We start from the raw sequence: 24,594 nt of genomic DNA, 5'->3' as shown, positions 1-24,594 counted from the left end.
TCTCACTGAGAACAGAAAATAGCATTAAGAGAACTTGAAACCAGAGAGAAAACAATCTATTCAACTAGATTCGATGAGAGGTGCTGCTAAGAGGAAACTCATAAGAAAAGTAGCAGTTCTTCTCCCAAGAAGTTTAGTCATACATGGGAATTATTAAGAAAAACCTTTAAAGTCATCCTAAAAAAATACTGAAATTTATATTAGCTTTTCCATTTTTCTTAAATTACAATATATTAAAAATCCTTGCTTATGCTGTTAAACTCACTGCTTCTAATATGTCCTTATAATAACATCAAATGCTAATAATTAACTGAGAATGGCTAACTTGTAATCATCTTATTCCCTAAGAGCAAGAAAAGTTCAAGCAAATATCCATGAATATGGATAACTCCTTTAAAAACCATAGGTATCACTGGAAAACTTGTTCTAAATTCAGCCATTAAGATAAGCATTTTGTTAATGTTTATCTAATTTCAGGGACACCCCCCGGCCCCAAACCATCCAACTGTCCAGTGAAAATCAGAAAAGTGATCTCACTAAGCAGTTGGCACATGTCAGACATGGAATACGCTTTGTTTCTTTGTCTACTGCCTTTCTTCCTTTCCCTGACTTTCTATCCTTTTTTACGTCACTGCATTTTTTGTCGAAGATCTGAATGTGTTCTTGGCAGGCATTTGCATGTGATCCTAATAGTAGGAAATTCTAGTAACAGGAAAAGAAAAGGTAAAAATTAACTAGAGAATAAAGAGATGAAAAAAATAGATTTAAGTATTTGCGAGTAAAATACATGAAAATGCTGCAGGTTTCTCAAAAGTTAAAGGGAACGTTGATATTCAATTCCTGAGAATGAAAATGTGATGTTGGGCCAGGCATGGTGGCTCACACCTGTAATCCCAGGACTTTGGGAGGCTGAGGAAGGCATATCACTTGAGGCCAGGAGTTTTAAGATCAACCTGGACAACATGGTGATATCCAGTCTCTACTAAAAATACAAAAATTAGCCAGGCATGGTGGCACAGACTTGTAATCCCTGCTACTTAGGAGGCTGAGTTATGAGAGTCACTTGAACCGTGAAGGTGGAGGCTGCAGTGAACTGAGATTGCACCACTACACTCCAGTCTGGGCAACAGAGCAAGAAGAAAAAGAAAAAGAAAAGGGGAGGGAGAGAGAGGAGAGAGATAAGAGACAGAGACAGAGACAGAGAGAGAGAGACAGAGAGACAGAGAGAGAGAGGAGAGAGAGAGAAAGAGAGGAGAGAGAGAGATAAAGAGCAAGGAGAGGGGAGGGGAGGGAAAGGGAGGGAAAGGGGAATGGAAAGGGGAAGGAAGGGGACGGGGAAGGAGGGGGGGAAAGAGAAAGGGGAAGGAGAAGAGGAAGGGGAAGGGAAGGAAAGGGAAAAGAAAAACAAGAAAAACAAAAAACATTTCTGCCACAAATTCAAAGAACTAATTTTTAGATTCAAATGAAATATTTATTTTTAAATTTTAAAAAAGACATGTTTGTTTAAAAACAATGGATCTCTGTTCAGGAATAAACCTACATCTTAGACATTCCTTAAAAATCAGTAAGGGAACAGAACCCACCATACTTACGTTGTTATTACTATAAATGAACAGTGGAAAGCATACTTTAAAATCTGATTTTCCTCACTCCAGTCACTAATGCTCCCCCCTTCAGGGTTGATTCTCCCACTGTTGCTCTTTTCCTTTCTGTGTGTGTGTAATACAGATGGTCCAAGACTTACGATGGTTCAACTTACAACTTTCCAACTTTACTGTGGGTTTGCTGGGGTACTAAATGGATTTTCAACTTGTGTTTTTCACTTACAATGGGTTTATCAGGATGTAACCCCATCATTAGTTGAAAAGCAACTGTAAAGGGAAAAGGATTTCAAGTGGCACTCACCTAGACTTAAGTAAGGAAAGTCACAGACTACAGTGTTGGAGGATAATGGATTAAAATGGCAAGATACTTATTATAACTAGGAAATAGTTTAAATATCATTCCCTTGCCCATTGCCCTCTAACCACCTCTATTTTGAAACCACATACTTCTAAACTCTAATTTTGGATTTTGAAAATTTTTAAATTTATACATCACACAGTACTCAGCAGACAACTAAATTACATAGTTGACCAAAATGAGGCAATTCCATAGAAAGATAAAGTGCACATATATCAAAACATATACTTTAAGTTTTCAAACAATCTACATGTAAATCACCAGTAATTTCCATAGGAAAATATAACAAATTAGAGATTCCACACTTTAATACACTTAAATGTATAAAATACACATAAAACTGGTAAGATATAAAGGAATAAAATTAACATAAAGCATATCTTATTAAAGCATGGGAAATTTTTTCACTGCTATCCTATGAGTTAAACGTGTATCTATCTAAAGTTTATTTTTAATAAGTGCTATGAATTCTATACTCACTTTAATGTAGTTAGTCACTTTATTAGTCACTACATTAATAAGGATTTCTAGATCTTGTGTTTATATTTTCCAAATGTGAATTATAAAAACATTAAAATCATTGACCAACAAATTTATCTTAAAACCTATACAAATTTCAACATGTAAAACTAAGCTGCAAGACCACAAAAGCTATTTAGAAGTCTTTTTAGAATTCTATTTCTGTTTCTCCATCATGCTAAAAAGCTTAAGTATCATTTGTATAAGACTGTTTCACACCATTTATAATTTAGACATAGCAATTCAAGACCCAGCAAAACGGTAAAAAGCCTGAAACCATTCACTACTTTTTCTTATAAAGCACTAAGAAGCCAGTGTGTTGCTTTTTACTGTAAATTGTAAAAAAAAGAATTAATTTAGTAAAGTTATGAGATATTATCTTTCTAAAGAATTTTTTCAAGCAGGGAATATTAAAAGAGTTAAAACAATTAGCTAAAAGCTTTTAAGAACACTTATGTCTGAATCAGTTCAAAAAATTGCTTTCCTGAAACTGCACAAACCTAAAATAACTTCTGCTTCATGTACAGATGAGATGCAGCACGTAGGCGTTTTCTGTCATGTGGTAACAAGCTGTTCTAGTACAAAACAAAAAAACTTGACTTAACTCCGAGAACAGCTTTAACTATATTGACTCTTTCTTGTGTTGTGATATAAATATGAAATTATTCATTTTAGATGAAAACTAACGAGTGACTAACATATGCTGACTTTCAGGGCACATGTTCTTTGAGAATATGTCACTTAGGGTCACTAAATAACTGCACTGTATTAAAAACAAAACAAAAAGAAAACACCACAATCGACACAAATCTCACAACACAAGAACTTCCCAACATTTTCCAGGCAGGCCTATGATGTATTTCTCTACCAAAGTGTAAAGGGAAAGGTGAGGCAAGGTACAATCAAATTAGAGCCTATCTACTTGCTGCTCATTATCACTAGCAAACTCTCCGTAAAGGTTTTTGGCTTTAGGAACAAAAAGAATAAAGAGAGGGCTGCTCTTTCAGGAAGCAGTAAGGCACTGCTCTTTAGAGTTCGGGCTCAAGAGCCTAACAAACTGGACTGGGCTTCCAGCTCCACAGTATACCAGCTATAGAACCTGTAAAAAGCCATTAATCTTTCTAAGCCTCGCTTTTCCAGTTAATTTAGGTAAAACCTTCAGTCTAAGATCTGGCACAGTGTAATCAATAAATATTCATCAGAAAACCAAAAACAAAGAGAAGCACACGTTAGAAGCAAGAAATTGTAGCATGGGAAAGGAGAGCAAGTGTGCCAAGTCCTACAACGCAAGGAAGGAAATCAGACGTCGCAAGTTTAGAGCCCAAGACAAACTTTTCAAGGGTCACATGGGCAGGACCCTCTGGCTGCCACACTCTTCAAACACAATCCCTACCCCTGTCCCTCACTTATCAGCCTTCATCTCCCCTTGTCCTGCTCCTGTCTTCAACTCCTTCCCTATCTGACCCCAATCCCAGTCATGGCTTGGAGAGAGAAGTGCCTATTCCCCAGGTAGGTGGCAGGAATCTCTTACACTATACTAGAAGAAAAAAATATATCCTCCTGGTAGAACTCTACGTGCTAAGTGCATTTTCTCGTAGAAACGTTGTAAGCAGTGATTAAGATCTGTAGCAATTTATCTCCTTATTAGGTACATAGTAGGTTAAAAAGGCAACCATGGGCTGATTAAAGTGCCAACAGTCACCAAGTACAAGAAAATATATTCACATTCTGAACCCCTGCCTTTTAAACAAAGTTTGCGTATGAAACCTATTGGTAAGCTGGGAACATTTGGTAGGTGTATTTTCAAAATGAAAAGACTGATTCCAGACATTGAACATTTTTTATTTTTTATAAACGTTTTCTATTTATTTTTCAAAAAAATAAATATACTTACTGTAATTTTTATAGCTTTGTTTAACACATTTACCCATTCCACCAGGTCCTGCTGATCATTGGCTTGTAGGAAGTACTTCCTCATTCCTGCATTCATAACTGTTGACAGAAAAAAATAGCTCAACAAATATTGTACTTATTACCTCTAAATTTATTTCTGCAGTAGCTGAAAAACCTTGCTAGGTTCAACATCATGACTCTTGTGGATTTGACAAAATATATCAGACCACGTATAACACTGCTTTCATCACACAGTAACACAGCTAAACTCTTACTTTGTCATGGCCATGTTTTTCATTAAATGAATACACCACAATATATTCAGTCAATCCTCTAACGATAGACTCTTAGGCTGGTTCCAGTTTTTGAAATTATATAAAATAACACAGTGAAACATCATATACATCTATCTCTCCACACTTGGCTAGCATTTCTGGGGAACGAATTTCCTGACATAGATCTGTTGAATCAAAGAAAATTGACATTTAAAAATTTTATAGGTATTTCCAAGTCACCTTCCAAGAAAGTTGAATCCATTCATATTCCCACCAACCACATACACAAAGGTTTACTTCATCTAAAACCCCTCCCCAGAACTGGTTATCAGCACCTGTGGATACTTCTAGTTTCTAGTTTTCAAAGGGTCTGTGGCATTGGAGCTGACAATCTGCAAACGATATTTCCTAGACCCCAGCTGAGGCCATTCTCTGCCAATCTCATGAGAGACTGTAAGGTGGCAGGGAAAGAAAGAAAGAGGAGACTCTCCTTGATCCTGGCTATTGTTGACCTCTCTCCAACAGCAGCACACAACCAGCTACCGTTCGGGGCCCTTTCCTGCTCCCCCTACAACAGCCTTGTAGAGTCCCCTTGGATACCAATAGCTCCATGGTGGCTTCTCCTCCAGTGCCCTCGGTTATAGTACTACTATCTCTTCCCTGTTGTCTCTCTAGCCCTTGAACAGTAGTTGCTTCATGCAGTTCCTAATTTCTGGGTTACTTCAGCATTCCCTTCATGTTCTTTCAGCCTTCCAACATTTGGGTAACCAATTCCTTCTAACAAATCCCTTGGGTTTGAAATACCTAGTGTGGTGTTTTCCTAATACTCTTTAATAACCTCACTGGTAAATAATTGTATCTTGTTCAAATTTTCATTTCTTTGGTTATTGAGATGTTTGTTAGCCATTTGCATTTATTTTGTGAATTTTACTTTCTTTACCCATATTTCTCCTGAATTGTTCATTTAGTATTAATTTATAGGAACTTCTATATTAATCTTTTCTGCTTTATTACCAGTACTTTTCCCAGTCTGTTTTTTTTTTTTACTTTAACAGTATTTTTGATCAGACAGAAATATACTATGAATCTTTTCTATAAATGCATCCAGATTTCATATCATCTAGAAAATCTCCCTAAATTAAGATTTATTTTTCTAGACCTTATGAATTTCCTTTATACTTTAAATCTTAATACATTTGGAACTTTTATGCAATTTAGTTTATATATACCCCTTTAGGGACTATGTACTCGTATAAAGCAAAGGACATGTGCACATACAGTTGTCTACAAACTATCATAGTTCACTCTTGAATTAAAGCTATTTATTATACACCACATGCATTTATTTTTAAACGCATACTCTAGGAGCTAGTTACACTGCTTCAATTGTTCAAATATAAAAATAACTTCCAAATGTCTCCATCAAAATTTTAAAAGATATACTAGGATACAGCTGAATGTGACTAAGAGAAGGAGTAAATGCAAACTCAAGAAAAACACACAAGATTTTGAAATTGGAACTGAGACCAAGACACTCTCAACTAAAGCTTCCTTGAATTGAAATGAAGGTCTTAGAAAGGAAGTCAAAGTCTATCTTGTAAAGCGCTACAAAACAGCCAGTCTATAACCTTAAAAGAAATTTAACACAATGTAAATCTGTTCTTGTATATCTTTCTATAGACTGAAGAAGTTATAAATGCCATAAATATATATTAAGATAAATCCATAACTCACTAGGACGCTATATATGTCAATAAAGAACTTCTGTTTTTAATTTCCAGTCATCAGTAAGGCTTCCTTTTATAATCTTTTTTCAGCTTAGGCTGAAGCTGAGCTCTCCTCATAATGACTTCTTTCCCTCAATGTTATTTTGGGCATCTGCCCAGAACATCTGAAGAGTTTAAAAATCTATGCACTTATTAATATACTACACTTGGTACACAGTAAATGCTTAATACATATATTTTTGAATAAATCATATTTATATAAGGATCTCTTCTAAGGAAGGGAAGAGATGTAAATATGTATCTAAAAAAGACTCCTAGTACACCTTGCAATCCGAATAAAATCTCATGTACTTTAACAACTATTTTATGGCAAGATGTAGCTATATAGGTATGATACAGAAAAAAAATCAGCCTGGAATCAGTCCAACCTGACTAGCTTAGGCACTTACAAGCAATATTATCTTACAAACATTACTTAATTTCTTTGAGCCCAATATTCCTCACCTGTGAAATGGGAATGCCACTCATTCCACTTCTTTAAGGGGTAACAATCATATATGTAAAGAAACTAACACAGTGCTTGGTACAGAATATTCTTCACTGTCATCATCTGGAGATTTCTAAGAAGTAGGGAAGCACTGTAAAAAATGTAAAGCAGGACACGGTGGCTCACACCTGTAACCTCAGCACTTTGGGAGGCCAAGGTGGGTAGATCCCTTGAGGTCAGGAGTTCGAGACCAGCCTGGTCAACGTGGTGAAACCCTGTCTCTACTCAAAATACAAAAGTTAGCCGGGCGTGGTGGCAGGTACCTGTAATCCCAGCTACTTAGGAGGCTAAGACAGGAGAATCACTTGAACCTGGCAGGCGGAGGTTGCAGTGAGTGGAGACTGCACCACTGCACTCCGGCCTGAGGGACAGAGTGAGGCTCCATCTCAAAAGAAAAAAAAAAAAAGTAAAGCAAGTTACTGAAATGTGGTATATTAGCAATACTGCTGGGGAGGGGAGAAAGGGAAAGAAAGAAAAAACTTCGAACAATAAAGAAAACAAAACTTTTGACACTGCTAAGTTGCCATGTTTCTAAAGCATGGATTTCACTGTGAATAATAAATGCATCCCTGGAGGCTTGTATCCTTCCTATCTTTTCCACTTGAGTGTTTATTTCAAATCTTCATGATTAGAAAGAATACATAAAATGGATAAAACTTGAAGCATAAACATTAGCTAAACTGCAAACAAAAATCATCTCACAACCTGAGATCAACTGGTTATGAATATATAGTTTTGAATCAAGAGATTCTAAGGTATCTTTTTTTTTTGGGGGGGGGGGGGGCAATTTTCCCCAATCTGTTTTCTCTATTCAGTCCTTTATCTGTCCTCTCAGTTTCTATCAGATGTTGGACTTCCCTGATGTTTTCTATCTTTATTCCATTATCTATCTTGACCTTTGTTCTACTTTCAGATTTCTTTGACTTTTTCTGCTGAGTTTTGCATTGTCTCATGTTCCTTCTCCTGTTTGATAATCCTCTCTCTCAACATATGTTCAGTAACCCTGGGCTGTCTATTCATATTTTAAAAGAAAGTGCTAAAAAGATCGATGAAAAGCTCTCTTGAGTTGTTTGGTGCAGGGCTGCTGACTGTAGACCTCACTAGTCAACTATGGCAAGCTCTTCTAGCAGAAATGCCCGGATGTCAGTCAGTATCTATGGATCTTTTCTCCAATGTATTCAGATCTTACTCACCTAAACCTAGCTGCCTGGTGCTCTGGGGCTGGGGTTGCATTCAGTGTGCAGACTTTCATTTAATCCTCCTATTTTCAGTTTCATGCTTCATTCCTTTTCTGGGACTAGCACCCCTAAGTATATAGCCTCACTGATTCTACATCTGGGGACACCACACATCCCATTTCCTGCTGGGACAGGGGAAAGGTGTCTGCCTGATCAACCTAGATGGAGGTAGGGAACAGAGGTTTTTTCTGATACAGATATGCAAACAAAGTCCCTGTTTTTGGTCCTTCCTTACTGCTGCCTGCCGGAAAATGAATCCCTATATCTAAGCCTATCTGGAGTTGGCTTGGCGGCAGAACACTTAAAATGGTGAGCTCTTCATTGGCCTCTTCCTCTACTCTGCTAAACTCTCTACCATTCCTCTACCTACTTTTTAACTTTACACACTGAGGGTTACGAATAGTCTGCTCCCTCCATCAAAAATGGCTTCAGTGTTTCTTCTTCCCGCTGGTTTGGGACAATTTGAGAGAAGATACATTGGCATTCTGAATGAAAGTTGTGATGCTATTTTAGAAGTCAGTGCCTCTCTCTCTAAAGGAAAGCATTTCATGAATCTTTACTCCCACTGGTAATAGAGAACAGCTACTGACTGACCTATGAACAACTCATCTTAATTTTTTATTCCAACTAAAATCACCCATTCTAAATATCCCAGTAACTATGAATGTCAAACCTATTATTATATATTATTATTTCTGTAAGTTTGAGATTTAAAAAAAAAAAAGGTTGTCAAAATTATGTACATTATGCATTCTGAAATGTATAATGCAATACCCATTCATTTACAAGGCTCTGAGGCATCTTCCTGTTTCACAACCAAAATTATAATAAGTAATAAACATGTAACTTTTAAAAATAGCTTCATAGTGGGATAAAAGCATTTCAAAGGATTCCCTTGACAGCCACATTTCATCTTGCTCATATTAAGACGCTATTCCCATCTAGTGCCTAAAGAAACCTGCCCTTTTCAAGCAAGAGCGCAAAGAACTTCAATTCGACCCCCAGAAGTATCTTTCTCACTTTAATGTATCCCTTGTGATGTTAGTTGGCCACTCCAAATATTTGGTCCTTCAGTCACTGATGTCCACTAAAATACTCTCTGAGAGGACATCAATTCTCCCTAGCTTCGACTATGACTCCCTTTTTAACAAACTCCAAATGTCTCCATTCTTGATCCTCAAGCTCCATCCAGTCCTCAATTACTGTCAACAGAACATGTCCATTTGGAAGGTCCCCACCATTTCAACCCCAGAGCAAACATTTTATGCTATGTAAGCAGCTCTCCCTGACTTCTCATTGCTTTAAGCAAACTTCCCTGCTACCTCTCTCTTCCCTCCAAATCTCCCATATCCACCAAGCCCCTGTACTTTTCCTTCTTTTCACCCTTCCTCCTTCTCCCATTGCCACCACCCTAACTCAGGACCATTCGTAAGTACAGTAGTTCAAAAGCCACTTACCCAGTCTACCTACATGAAGACTTTCCTATCCATACAAAAAAAAACAAACCTCCTTCACCTTATGTCTGCTTTCCAGATGCTCTCTTTCTCTTCTCCCTTTTTCAAAGTAATAAAACCTATCACTCATCAAAACACAGCACCCTGGCTTCTGCCTGCCTTTTTAACTCTCTAGCCGCTCATCATACCCTCCAGCTTCAGAGTGTTCAGCTCCAGAGACACCACGCTCTTCTCCCTAGAAGCCTCTGTGCATGTAGTCTTCCTGCCTTTTCTCTGCACTGATAAGGGATACAAGCAGGAGTCTAGTTGGCCACCAATGTAAGCATCTCCTCCTCTAGGGAGGCTCCCCGACTCCTGAGCTCCCCAACAAAGATTTGAGGTCTTTTTCTGTGCTTCTTTAATAGATCGCATATCCCTTTATCTACAGGTTATGGAAATGCAATAATAACTGTATGGTATTTTTATCTATGAGACAACCAGCCTTAAGGGCAGCAACTACTTCTTATTCATCTTATAGCCCCAGTGCCAAGCACAGTGCCTGGCATACAGTAAACATTTTCTGAGTAAGTTAATCCAATACCCTCAACTACTCCGACCCCAAACTACATTTCTCACTACCCACAAGCTAAAGACCAAATCCTTTTAATTATTTATATGTTTAATAGAGAATAACATGAGGTAGAAAGTTTAAAATTACCGGAAATCTCACTGGAGGTGATCATTATAAATCACAAAATAACCGTCACATACGGGTAGAAGAAGGTGGTAGTAACTAGGACAGGACACAGGAAAGAGGCTTCAGGGTTAGGAGGAGAATGGGTGAAAAATGTTATTTCCTTATCTGTATAGTGGTTACAAGGGAATTCACCTTAGAATAATTCAGTAAGCCATAGGTTCTGTGTGGTTTTCTGCAAGAGTTTTCTTCTACAATATGACACAATTATACCAGTCTAATTTAAAATACACATAAGATGGCTACTCACCAAAACAGAACTCGGCCTTTGGCCTCAGCTTAGTAGCATCGCTAACCTAAAAGGAAAAACAGAGATAGATGGGTTCCTCACTTCCTCATATAAACCTAAAACCAAAACTTCCACATGTATGATTTCCCAATAATCATACACATTTAGCCAATAGATTTAAAATTAAACTTTAAAGACAACCAAAAAAGAATGGCAAATTCAATACATAGGATGCAGTTCCCAACTGTAAGAGGTAATAAATAATACTTCCATATTTTTCTCTGAACAAACTTGTTTTCTCTTAGGCTTAATGTTACACTAAAAATACTTCTATGCGTGACATAATTTTCAAAATACCCTCAATGAATATTCCACAAGAACTGAATTCTTCCCAAATAATATATTTTTAAATTAGCTGTGATTTTTAAGCAAAAATGGGATGCGTAAAGGGGATACTGTGTATTTAAAGTCCACAAATCCAGGCATTTAACTGAATTAATCTTAATTTTAATAATTAATTAAGGCATTACTCTGCTATGAGGAGATCAAAATGGTACCAGATCCTCTCTTGCACAGGGGATAATGGGATCACTTAAGGGCAGCTCATGGCTCATTTTACAAAATGAAGCAACTAGCTGTACTTGGTTACTGCTATCCCTTTAAACAGAGCAGCTCCCAGAAGCTCATTCACAGCTATTGTCATGCTGTTGTCCAGTGAGAGAACTCATAATTGTAGCATCTGTTTTGTACCTACAAAAGGAATTTTAAGTCTGGGGTTCCTCACTGATCCCAACTACAAACTCATAGATCTGAATCACATAAGTTTGTTCTAGAAATTTTTGGAATAAATTTTTTTCTGGAAAAAAACTGGTATATCCAAAGTAGAGTACAAACTGCGCAATTTAAACTTTGGTAAGCTGGAGGACAAGATGAAAGTTAACAGAACTACACAGAAAAAAAGTTACATTTTAAAAGAAGAGCAATGGAGGAGGGAAAAGCAGGTGGCCAGTCACCATGCTTACTTTACTGAGTTAATACTTGACTTAAGAAAGAGCTTCCATACAATATTTGTCGTATGTAAATTCACATAATATTATTTTAACAGGAAATGTTTCTTTTTAAATATGTAATTTTACTGTCCAAGGGCTAATTACTTTTCTTTTCTTTTTGGTCAATGAGAATGAATACCTCTATTGTAATACCAATATAAACTAGTTTATTTATATAACATCTGTCTTTTAAACAGAGGCACATTTGCAAATTGGTCTTCTGTTGAAGTGATCTACCTATGCCAACAGATCTCAGCATATGCATAATAGCACCCATATTATTTAATAATACTATATTGCTACCTTTTGAATCTCCTATTTTAAGTCATCAACAAACTTTTATTGCTTTTATGTAAAACACACACACACACACACACACACACACACACACACACACACACGGCTAGCACCTCAGCATTTCTTAGTTCCCTAAACATTAAGAGAGGAAAATAAGAAAAAAAGGTACCTGATGAATATAAAATCTACATTTAAAAACTTTTTTTAAAAAATAGCATTGTAAAACTACCAGAAAAGCAACGAAGAAAACAGAAATTAAAAGACACAAAGTGAAAAGAGGGAGAAGAAATCAACCTTTCAAAACAAAAAAAACGGTCCATATTTTCCTCAAAATAAAACATTAAGAAACAAAGTATCAAAGGCAATGGGATTTAAAAGTTGGAAACAGTCTAACTAAAAATAATACAGCCTTACAAAAATCTCCAGACCTTCTCAAGACAGAACTTAATTGTTTCACTGATTTCTCCCTTTCTGATGTTATAATATCTGATCATAAAAATTAATGTTATAGCAGCACTTTGGGAGGCCGAGGCGGGTGGATCACGAGGTCAAGAGATGAAGACCATCCTGGCCAACAGGATGAAACCCCGTCTCTACTAAAAATACAGAAAAATTAGCTAGGCGTTGTGACGCGAGCCTGTAGTCCCAGCTACTCGGTAGGCTGAGGCAGGAGAATTACTTGAACCTGGGAGGCAGAGGTTGCAGTGAGCCAAGGTTGCGCCACTGCACTCCAGCCTGGTGCCTGGTGAGGGAGTGAGACTCTGTCTCAAAAAGAAAAAAAGTTAATGTTAACTTTTGCAATTTGCCACATCCTGTAAGTTAAAATCACATTCTTCATAATTGTATTGATTTAAACAATTTCCTAAACATAGTAACCAGGTACTGTTTCAGCATGACAGCAATCTGAACATCACTGTTAAAGGATACAGAAAGGAAACTGCTGCTTCTATTCATACTCTCATTCCCAGGGATTTTAATTAACACATGAACAGAAGACAATGTATAATAAAGACTACCTTTGAAATGTAGGTAAGTTTAATGGCTCCAACACGTGATGATCCAGAAGGTAGGTTCTAGAAACAAATTATTAATATATAATTAGTACCCAATATTATGAATTCATTTTATAATATAATGTTGCACAAATACTTTTGACAAGTTAAAAAACTTGATTGTTTAATACCACATTTTACAAATCAACTTTTCTTCTGCTCCAGTTTTTACTAGGTCTGGAATCAAGTCCACAGCTTGGATAACAAAACTGAGTCCTACTCTGTTCCATCATCATGCATTCTATGACTAGAAGGCTATTTTTATCACTGAAGCCAAACGAATACTCTTTTTTGTGAGTTAAAAATGCCATAAACACGATCAGATTTTGTTTCTGAAAGCAATGGGAAAATATTTAGAGGCATAAAACAAATGTAAGATACTTTAAAAAGACTACACATATTGCTTTGTTCTATTAAAACTTATCAAATATCTTGACAAAAATGGACTCCATTTCCCCCCTATTAAATGATTTAGTGTGTTATGCCATATTAATCTACATTGATTCTTTTTTTCCAAAAAAAGTATGCTTCTCTTTACATCATATGCAGGGAATGTAGGTACTTTCACACACAATTTTCATTCTTCCCTTAAGTTTTAGATGCAGTTTGCATCACAAAAGAGCTAAAGGTAAGGAATTAGGAAGAGAGAGAATCATCTCTGGTTGAAACTACCCAGAAAAATTGAAGGAATGAACATCTAGGCTGGAGGTTAAGGAAAATTTTGAAACACAAAAGCAGGGAAGAATATTCCAAGCAGAGAAAACAGAGAAACTATGGCAAGCAGTTGAAGATGCACAGAAGCTCTGTACAGGTAATGCTCGACTTACGACCACCGTCGGGACCGCAGAACCATCGTAACACGATTTGGTCATAAGTTGAGTAGGCTATATGTACAGTTAAAATGGTGCACGTGGAGATGGTAGTGCTGCCAGAAACTGGTCCACACTGTCGTACGCCCAGCTGGGCAATGTTTGCGCTGCCAGATGTGGAGCAGTCGTGGCTAGCGATTGTGGTCATAAGGTCTATTGCATGGGTCGTAAGTTGATCAATACCTGTACTAGAATGAGAGAGCAGCTGTGTTGGGCTGTATGTAATGTAGTGCCCTATAAGATTGTAGTACAAAATGGTGGTCTGAAAACTTGAACTGAGAACCTAATCATAGAGGACCTAAATAAAAAACAAAGTAGCAAAGAATATATATTGTAGAGAATTTGAATCCAATGAAGAAGGCTATGAGCAAATCTGGAATCAAAATTATGCTTTAATTAATACATCTTATCATAAACTGAATGGATTATAGAAGAGGAGGTATAGGTAGGACAACCAGACAGAAGAATCTGGGGAAAAGAAACAAAACATAAATGAAAAGACTGATAGATTTCAGAAGTAAAAATGAAAACACTAGTTTCAGTTGATTTTGAAAATTATTTCTGCTGGAGATTAGGCAGGATCAACTTTTCAACTGACTTTATAATAACGTACTTAAAAAAAAAAAAATCTATGGGCTTGTTCTAATTAATTGGTAAGGAGGTAACTGGAAGCCTAGACATTTCAAAGTCTTAAGATTCCCAAACATGAACTGCTTATTGCTGATAGGGACACATCTTTTCAAAAATGTCATGCCTATATATTGTAAAACTGCATTAGTTATGTTCTGCTTTAAACTATATACTATGTATAAGCTTCCAAATACAAATCATAAGTAGTAAATGTGTACATAAAATTATAATTATTGTGTAACATTAAAAAGCTATTTGTATTCTTATATATAATGTTTTATATTTATGGGTTTTTGGTTAATCTTAGAGAAGGAAAAGAAATGTAAATATATCCTGAAGAATCTTTAACTACTACCAAAGTGATTATTTCAAAAACTGTTACCCTTCCACTCAAGGGTAATAGTTTATTTCTTGTAAGTGTTCCATGAGCCTATTATTTTAACTGCTCAATAGAGCTCAAGGCCTTTGTGGAAGGAAGAGAAATGAGAAACCAAAACATGACAAACAGTGTCACAGGAATAGCAGCGCACTACAGGGAAAGGTGAGTAGCTGACACAAAAACAATATTCAAAATACCCAGTCTCTATGAACTAGAATGATTACCGTCAGGTTGGACTGGGGAAAAAAAAAGAAAAATTCAAAATACATTACTTGACAATGAAAAAGATATAATAAACTAATACAACATTTAAGAAAAAAAGGAAAACAGGCCGTTTGTTGATTATGAGTTCCTAAACTCATTTTGCCATATACTTTTAAAATCTCTTCAGATGCACTCTCTTCGTACAGCTACCTAATTATTCCATTCTCCATCATTACCAACCTCCTTGACAAAGCACAGAAAGCCCCAAAGTGATCCCTAATAAACAACAGATTGAATTTTTTAAACCAATGGTTAGTGGTAAATGAAGCAGTGGTCAGGGGAAAAAGTGGCTCCCTAATAACAGATGAATCAAACTAATTTTCTTTCTTTACCGAGGTTATTATGAGCTGTATAACCAGGTTACTGTACTTTGACATAAGCAACTAGATTAAACATACAAAATTACCAGTTTTTTTTAGTAATTCAAAATGGCTGTATATTAGCAATTTCATATGGTTCAATATAATTGCTTTATGTCAAGGTGCAATAACATGGTTATACTGATCATAATAACCTTGGTAAAGAAAGAAAATAATATAATAATCTTGGGCCAGGCGCGGTGGCTCAAGCTTGTAATCCCAGCACTTTGGGAGGCCGAGGCGGGTGGATCACGAGGTCGAGAGATCGAGACCATCCTGGTCAACATGATGAAACCCCGTCTCTACTAAAAATACAAAAAATTAAAAATTGGCTGGGCATGGTGGCGCGTGCCTGTAATCCCAGCTACTCAGGAGGCTGAGGCAGGAGAATTGCCTGAACCCAGGAGGCGGAGGTCGCAGTGAGCCGAGATCGCGCCATTGCACTCCAGCCTGGGTAACAAGAGTGAAACTCCATCTCAAAAAAAAAATAATAATAATAATCTTAACAAGACATTTTACTAAAGTTTTCATGAGTAGTTATGTCTTGATTATTACATTTAAAAGTGACACGAAGTTGGTACTAATGGCTAATACACTGGCTGGCAGAATCAAGATTTCCTAAGTTGGAAAGAAGATACAAAATTACTAAGAACAAACTGAAAAAGATTTGCAATTCTGCACTTTAAAAAACTGGCACTATGTCCAGAAAAGCCAATGCATTAATTCCAACATAGAGATCTAGCTTTTAACAGTTCATGTGGATAAGACCTAGCTGAGTGCAAACCTAACAAATACGCCCCTGCTATAGCCAAAATGATCTAGTCTCCAAATACGTCACAGGCTCTCTTGCTTTGATCTCTGTCAACACTATTCTTTGAGCACCGGAATAATCACTTTTCCATCTCTTAGTCATTATATCCAAACTTCTAGGTCAATTTCAAATGTTACCACTTCCATGAAGACATCAACTCCTTCTACTAGCTGTATAACCTTTCTCTGAATTCCAAGTTCATGTCTTATTCAGGGTAATAAATACATTCTATTTTGTACCTAACTCCTTTTAGCTCTGTTAAACGGGTAGTACTGATAAAGGAAGAGTGATAAGAAGAATCTGTTATGTAGGAACACAGAAAAATAATCAAGGAGTTTCAAGTAAAATTCAGGAGAAACCATACATATGTCAACCAGACCGTGTGGAGCGAGAAAAATCAGGGAGAGAAAACAGGCAGAACTGTGCAATGCAATGGCTCATATGGGTGAGAAGAGTTCCATTACAACTCAAATTCTACATAAACATAAACACGAGTATATCTGTATCTTGTCTAATCTAAAATTAGTATACAGTGAAGAATACTGCACTAGTTATCAAGAGACCTAGTTCTTGCTCTGTGAAACAGAGCAGAACCTTATATAAGTCTCTGCTCTTCCCTAGACCTTCCATTCCTCACCCACAGAAGAAGCCTACTGGACAAAAATTAGCTTAGAAGTCTGCCAGAGATTCATCCCTTGCTTCGCACATACTTCCCTGCAACATACAGCCCCATTTTTAACTTTTACAACAATTTTTATTTGAAGATAAAAAGTTCCAAAAGGCTGGGTGCAGGGGCTCATGCCTATAGCACTTTGGGAGGCCATAAGTGGGAGGATCACCTGAGGTCAGGAGTTGAAGACCAGCCTGGCCAACACGGCTGAAACCCTGTCTCTACTACAAATACAAAAAATTAGCCATGCCTCATAGTGGCGCATGTCTGTAGCCCCAGCAACTCGGGAGGCTGAGGCATGAGAATCACTTGAACCTGGGAGGCAGAGGTTGCAGTGAGCCAAAATCGTACTGCTGCACTCCAGCCTGGGTGAGACTCCATCTCAAAAAAAAAGTTCCCAAGTAAAGAAAGTTGAAAGTTCAAAACTACTCCACAGATGATATCTAATCTCAGTCCCCTTACAGACCTTAAAACTGAGATTCTAATTTTTAAATTACAACATTTACCCCTATGTTTTGCAAGGCAGCAATAAAATCAAAATGCGTTTCAGTTCATGGATGGCATTACAATGATTGACTCAAATCCGACACTACAAAATGAAAGGACTACAGATGTGCAAGGGTATCATCTAGTTCAGTCATTTACTTATTAAAAAATAACAGTCTGACTGGGCACGGTGGCTCACGCCTGTAATCCTGGCACTTTGGGAGGCCGAGGCAGGCGGATCACAAAGTCAGAAGATCGAGAACATCCTGGCTAACATGGTGAAACCCCATTGCTACTAAAAATACGAAAAATTACCCAGGTGCTGTGGCATGCGCCTGTAGTCCCAGCTACTCAGGGAGGCTGAGGCAGGAGAATTGCTCGAAGTAGGAGGTGGAGAATGGAGTGAGCCAAGATCAAGCCATTGGGCTCCAGCCTGAGTGACAGAGCGAGACTACGTCTCAACACACACACACAGACACACACACACACACACACACTCTCTCTCTCTCTATCCTAGATACAGCATCTTAAACCTACATTTAATCTCATTAAAGGGACCTTCGTATTAAGTCTCCTTAATGCAAGAAAATCATCTAAATCATCTATCCCTGGTCTTTATTTTAGCTATTGTTTAAAATACATGTCACAAAAAAAGTATTTCTTATTTTGGGGACAGCTTCAATTATTATTTTTTTCTGGGACTCAAGATCTAATTTCCTAAAACCTTATTTTCTATCAGAGAGAGCATTTCTTTCTCTAGGGAAAAATATATACAAAAGCATTAGTTCTTATCAAATAAACTTAGTTTCACCTTCTGAAATTCAAACAAGATGGCAGAGGTCAAGGGTGCAGAGCAGAAAGTACAGCCAGTGGATATAAATCTAAAAATATACTGTTTAAGAAGACAAATTCTAAAATCTGTATAGTATGTCAAATACTTAAATACAACTTTCTATGCTTTTAAAAGATAATCCTTGGAATTTTACAAACCTGTGGATTATCCATGTACCACACGAAACTATCTTCTCTGGTATCCAGTATGAAGTACCTTCGAAGAAATTTCCCACTGTTTTCATTTTCTTCAATGTCTAGAAAACCACAAATGCGATTCTGGCGATCCACATAAGGCATTTCTAAGCTTGAACATTACACTGTAAAATAAAAATATTAACAGTAAGCTCCCTACGAAACAGAACTTGCCAACATTAGGTAGGGCCAATTAAAATAAACACAACATCAACATCTGAGGCACTGGCAAAAATTACTTCTGAAATTAAGTTTATGAATAGTGGTTACTACATTTAACTATCTACTTTGATGGGGACAATGGAGAGCTACTTCGCCTCAGTTGAATAATTTACCTATTTTTTGCCTTAAAAACCCCAGGTGAGCCAAAAAAAAAAAAAAAATAGCTATCCAAATTTTAATTTCCTCGAGATAATCTATCCTTTAGATTATTTTAGAATGTTTAAATTCACAAAACAACAACAGTTAACGTTTAGTGACCACCTGCTACATGCTAGGCTCTGTGCAAGGTTCTTTTCCCTGAATTATCTCTTCTAATCTGAACAATCCTGGGAGTAGCATCATCAACCCCAGCAGATAAGGAACTTATCACAGAAGGGAAGTGACTTTCCAAAATTCCAAAACTAGTAGGCCAAAAGTCAAAGCCTGAATCCAGACTACTACATTCTGGAGCTCTTATGCTCTACACCATCCTCTCTCTCTAAAAACCCTGAATTGTTAAAACTAAAGTGAATCAGATTAAACTTAGTCCACACACAGTGGAAAGAGAGATAAGCAGGTATGATGTGCCTCCTGGTGGAAGACACAAACATTTGGTAGCTGGATATACAGGGGATCTAAAAACCATTTTTTCCATAACAAGAAAAAATGGTTTTTAGATCCTCTCTATATCCAACTACCAATCTACAGGAGACACAGAACACAGAGGAACATGCTAAACTGCACTAAAGGAATTCAATCAGCAAAAGTCAGGCTATAAGAAACAAAAGAGCAAGAAAAACAGTTTCTTTAGCAAATAAATTATTACAGAAAAAAAGAAAAAGCGAGACATCATAGATTAAAATAGACTTAAAAGGTATATCACATTCTGGTCCTAAAGTACTACAACTTTTGTTATGCTGATTAAAGTTTAAAAACCATTAGGTGCCAAGCTTTGTTTCTCTAGAGACTACAGATAACATGATTCCTTCCTGTGTGATGCTTAGTCTAAATCTGCACCAGACAGCTGTTCCTATTCTGGTACATCTATAGCTGGCACCATTGTATCTTTTGGCAGGATGAATTTACATAACTAGTTCTTTATTTAGAGGCTCAAGGTAAATTTAACTTACAGTGAAAATTCCATTACAATGCACACTGATATACTATGTATCTGCATCACTATTCCATATGCAGTCGGAGAAATTACAAAACACACCAAAAAGTTTTAAATAAAACCATCCAATCAGTTTGTGCGTTATTATTGTTCTTATATATCTAACACTTTAAAGGAAATAATTTTTTAAATAAATTTACGATAAGTTTGTTAAAAAAAAGTTTACAATGTAATCAAAGCTTGAAAAATCAATATTCTATACTACAATATACTACAGGTAAAAGCTATCAACTTGCCATGAGAATCAACACAGATCAGTGGAAAAGAATTAAAAGAACAGAAACAAACCCATACATCTACAATCAACTGATTTCAACAAGGGTGCTAATACCATGCAATGTAGAGGGAAAAAGCCTCTTCAACAAATGGTGCTGGTACAACCGGATATCCACATATAGCAGAATGAAGCTGGACCCCTACCTCACACCACATACAAAACTTAACTCAAAATGGATTAACAATCTAAGAACTAGAAAACTTTTAGAAGAAAATATAGAGTAAATTTTACATTTGGTATTGGCAATGAATTCTTAGATATAGTACCAAAAGCATGAGTAACAACAAAAATAAGATAAACTGGACTTCATCAAAATTTAAAACTTTTTTTACATCAAAGGATATCAAGACAGTCAAAAGAAAATCCATAGGAGGAAAGAAAATATTTGCAAACTATGTATCTGACAAGGGTCTAGTATCCAGAATATATAAATAACTTTTAGAATTCAAAAAGAAAAACCAGTCCAAGTTTAAAATGAGCAAATGTCTTGAAGAGCCATTTATCCAAAGAAGATAAATAGCCAATAAGAACATTAAAAGATGCTGAATATCAGTCATTAGGGATATCCAAATAAAAACCACAATGAGATAAAACTTCACTTCCACTAGGACAGCTAATTAAAGGAGAGGAAAATAACAAGTGTTGGCAAGGACATGGAGAAACTGGAACCCTCCTACATTGCTGGTGGGAATGTAAAATGGTACAACAGCTGTGTAAAACAGTTTGGCAATTCTTCAAGAGTTAAACATAGAATTACCATATGACCCAGCAATTCTACTCCTAGGTACACACACACCTCATTTTACTGTGCCTCATTTTATTGTTCTTCACAGATATTGGGGTTTTTACAAATTGAAGGTTTGTGGCAACCCTGCCATGGCCAGATCAGAGCTCAATGAAGCCTTGAACTACTGGGCTCAAGAAATCCTCCTGCCACAGCCTACCAAATAGGCAGAAGGACTACATGCACATACCACCACACCCAGCTAACTTTTTTTATTTTTTGTAAAGACAGGATCTCATTATGGTGCCCAGGCTAGTCTTGAGCTCCTGGCCTCAAGCGATCCTCTTGCCTCATCCTCCCAAAGTGCTGGGATTACAGGCATGAGCCACCATGCCCAGCCAAGTATCTCACCTTAAACCAAAAGTCAGAAATGATTAAGCTTAGTAAGTCATGTCAAAAGCTGAGACAGACCAAAAGTGAGGCTTCCTGCACCAAACAGCCAAGTTATGAATGCAAAGGTAAAGTTTTTGAAGGAAATTAAAAGTGCAACTTCAGTGAACACAAGAACAAGTGAAAGAGCTTTATTGCTGATATGAAGAATGCTTTAGTGGTCTGGACAGAACATGAAATTAGCCACAGTCTTCCCCTTAGGTCAAAACCTAACCCAAAGAAAGGTTTTCTTCAGTTATTTGAAGGCTAAGAGAGGTGAAGAAGCTGTAGGAAAAAGAGCTGAAAGCTAGCAGAAGTTGGTTCATGACTTTTAAAGAAAGAAGGCACCTCTATAACATAAAAGTGCAAGGTGAAGCAGCAAGTGCTGACGTAGAAGCTTCCACAAGTTATCCGAAAGATGCAGCTGAGATCAAGAAGGTGGCTACGCTAAAGAGATTTTCAATGTATGTGAAAATATTCTATTGGAAGACACCATCTAGGACAGGCGTCTCCAAACTACGGCCCGCGGGCCACATGCGGCCCCCTGAGGCCATTTATCCGGCCCCCCACCGCACTTCCGGAAAGGGCACCTCTTTCATTGGTGGTCAGTGAGAGGAGCACAGTATGTGGCGGCCCTCCAACGGTCTGAAGGACAGTGAACTGTCCCCCTGTGTAAAAAGTTTGGGGACGCCTGGTCTACAGTATAAAGATCGTTTTTACATATGCACTGAGAAACCAGAAAATTAGTGTAACTCATTTTATCATAACATTTATCTTATTGCCATGAATAGGAACTGAACCCACAATATCTCTGAGATTTGCCTACAGATATTCAGAATTGAACACAGGTAGTCAAACCCTTGTATATGAAATGTTTACAGCAACACTATTCACAAATTGCCAAAAGGTGGAAACAACCCCAACATTTATCAGTGGGTGAATGGATAAATAAAATGTGGCATATACATACAACCGAATATTGCTCAGACATAAAAAAGAATGAAATTCTGATACATGCCCTGGATAAACCTTGAAAACATTATGCTAAGTGAAAAAAGCCAGCAACAAAAAGGTACATGTTGTATGATTCTATTTCTATGAAAGATCCAAAACAGATAAATCCTGAGAGACAGAGGGGCTGGAGAGAGGGGGAAATGCGTAAGAGCTGCTTAATGGTTGATGAAAACATTTTGACAGTAGATACAGGTGATAGTTGCACAACACTGACACTGTGAAAGTATGAAATGTCACTGGGGCCAAACATAGCAGCTCACGCCTGTAATCCCAACATTTTGGGAGGCAAGGCGAGTGGATCACAAGGTCAGAAGTTCAAGACCAGCCTGGGCAACATGATGAAACACTATCTCTACTAAAAACTACAAAAAAATTAGCTAGGTGTGGTGGCAGGCACCTGTAATACCAGCTACTCAGAAGGCTGAGGAAGGAGAATTGCTTGATCCCAGGTGGTAGAGGTTGCAATAAGCCAAGATCACACCACTGCACTCCAGCCTGGGTGACAGAGTATGACTCCATCTCAAAAAAAAAAAAAAAGTCATTGAGTTGTACACATTAAAATGGGCAATCTTGTGATAATTTCACCTCGACTAAAAAAATTAAAGGATGGTGTAATGCTACTTACTAAGCAGTTTCTACAATGACTATCCCAATATATTTATCTTACTTCTGCTTAAAAAGTAGAGCAGATAAATTATCTACTTGAAATAACTCAGTTTTAGAATGCTCACTCTAGAAGTCAGCTGTCATATAGAAAATTTAACTGCCTTAAGACTGCCCTGTTGTGTGAAAGCCAACTAGTCCCATGAATAAGCTAGTGGAGAGAGGTGGCCAGCCCACACCCAGCTGTTCCAGCCATTCCAGCAGAGTGAGCAAAGAGGCTATCTTGACCATCCAGCCCAGTCAAGACTTCAGATGACTCTTGTTCCAACTGCCATCTGACTGCAACTACAAAAGAAAGACCCCAAGAGGGAACGGCTCAAATGAGCTCCTTCAAACCAGAGAATAGTGAAAACTAATGAACTGTTTTTTTTAAGCACAGAAAAGCCCTCAGGCATATATCATATAAATACAATATACAGAGCATTCAAGAATTCTATAAACAAATATGTCAAAATTTTCATTGGTTTTTAGTGCTATAGATGAAACTATCACTTGAATAACTATTTGAAAATTAAAATACACTTTTAAATAACATATAAGTAAAAGAAGAAATCAAAAAGGAAATCAAAAAACATTCTTAACTAAATGAAAATTTTAAAAAGTCAAAATTTGTGGTACGCAGCTAAAAGTGATTTTAGAGGGAAATTTATAGTCTTAAGATGCTTTTATTAGAAAAGAGGGTCTAAAATCAATTATCTAAAACTCCACCTTAAAAAGCTAGAAAAAGAAGGTAAAGTAAACGCAAAGTAGAAAGGAAATCATAAATATCAGAAAAGAAACTAATGAAATTGAAAACAAACAATAAAGAAAATTAAAACCAGAAGCTGTTTCTTTGCAAAGATCAAACTGATAAATCTACAGGTATATGGACCAAGCAAAAGACAAAGCAAATCACCAATATTAGGAAGTACAGAGAGATTATCATTTCACACCCTAAAGATATTAAGTGGGTAATAAGAATTCATGCAAACAAATTTGACAATTTAAAAGTCAACAAATTCTTTGAAAAAACACAACTTTGAAAAAACTGGCACAAGATGAAAAAGAAAACCTGAAGTACCTACTTCTACCAAAGCAAATGAATTCATTACTAAAACCCCAAAAAGAAAAGTCCAAGCGTAGAATAGTTCACATGTAAGTTCTACCAATCCCTCAAGGAAAAAAATAACACCAATCTTTCACAAATTCTTCTAGTAAACAGGAGAACAGGTTTTCAACCAAGGTGCCAAGGCAATTTTGTAGAGAAAGGACAGTCTTTCCAACAAATGAGACTGGAATAATTGACTGTGGAAAAAACTAACTCTAAATGGATCACTGACCCAATGTAAAAACTAAAATGATAAAGCTTCTAGAATAAAATATAGGACAAAGTCTTTATGACCTTAAGAGTAGACAAATGTTCCTTAGATAAGACACAAAAAGCCTGAACCACATAATAGTTAACATATTTGCAATGCAATCAAACTTTAAAACTGCTCTTCAAAAGACACCATAAAGAAAAGACAAGCCAGGCGCGGTGGCTCAAGCCTGTAATCCCAGCACTTTGGGAGGCCGAGGCAGGTGGATCACGAGGTCAAGAGATCGAGACCATCCTGGTCAACATGGTGAGACCCCATCTCTACTAAAATACAAAAAATCAGCTG

At 36.9% G+C, this 24,594-nt stretch overlaps 1 protein-coding gene across 4 annotated transcripts in view; it reads right to left on the bottom strand.

The window, feature by feature from the left end:
• Nucleotides 1–24,594, bottom strand: part of PLEKHA1 (pleckstrin homology domain containing A1) — a 64,033-nt gene that overhangs the window by 27,208 nt on the left and 12,231 nt on the right. For 3 of the 4 annotated variants that reach the window (XM_074383026.1, XM_039465281.2, XM_039465280.2), the window contains exons 2-5: nucleotides 18,434–18,594; nucleotides 12,940–12,996; nucleotides 10,599–10,644; nucleotides 4,376–4,473 (exon numbers count right to left, since the gene is read on the bottom strand). In XM_074383026.1, coding sequence (XP_074239127.1) covers nucleotides 4,376–4,473; nucleotides 10,599–10,644; nucleotides 12,940–12,996; nucleotides 18,434–18,574 — 342 coding nt within the window. In that variant the 5' untranslated portion in view covers nucleotides 18,575–18,594. The remainder of the gene's footprint in view (nucleotides 1–4,375; nucleotides 4,474–10,598; nucleotides 10,645–12,939; nucleotides 12,997–18,433; nucleotides 18,595–24,594) is intronic. The other variant, XM_039465282.2, reaches the window with a different exon arrangement.

The sequence above is a fragment of the Saimiri boliviensis genome, chromosome 12 (genome assembly GCF_048565385.1).
Source record: "Saimiri boliviensis isolate mSaiBol1 chromosome 12, mSaiBol1.pri, whole genome shotgun sequence".
Taxonomy (NCBI): Eukaryota; Metazoa; Chordata; class Mammalia; order Primates; family Cebidae; genus Saimiri; species Saimiri boliviensis.
Note: the sequence above shows the minus strand (reverse complement) of the source record. Positions and strands in the feature narration are given on the sequence as shown.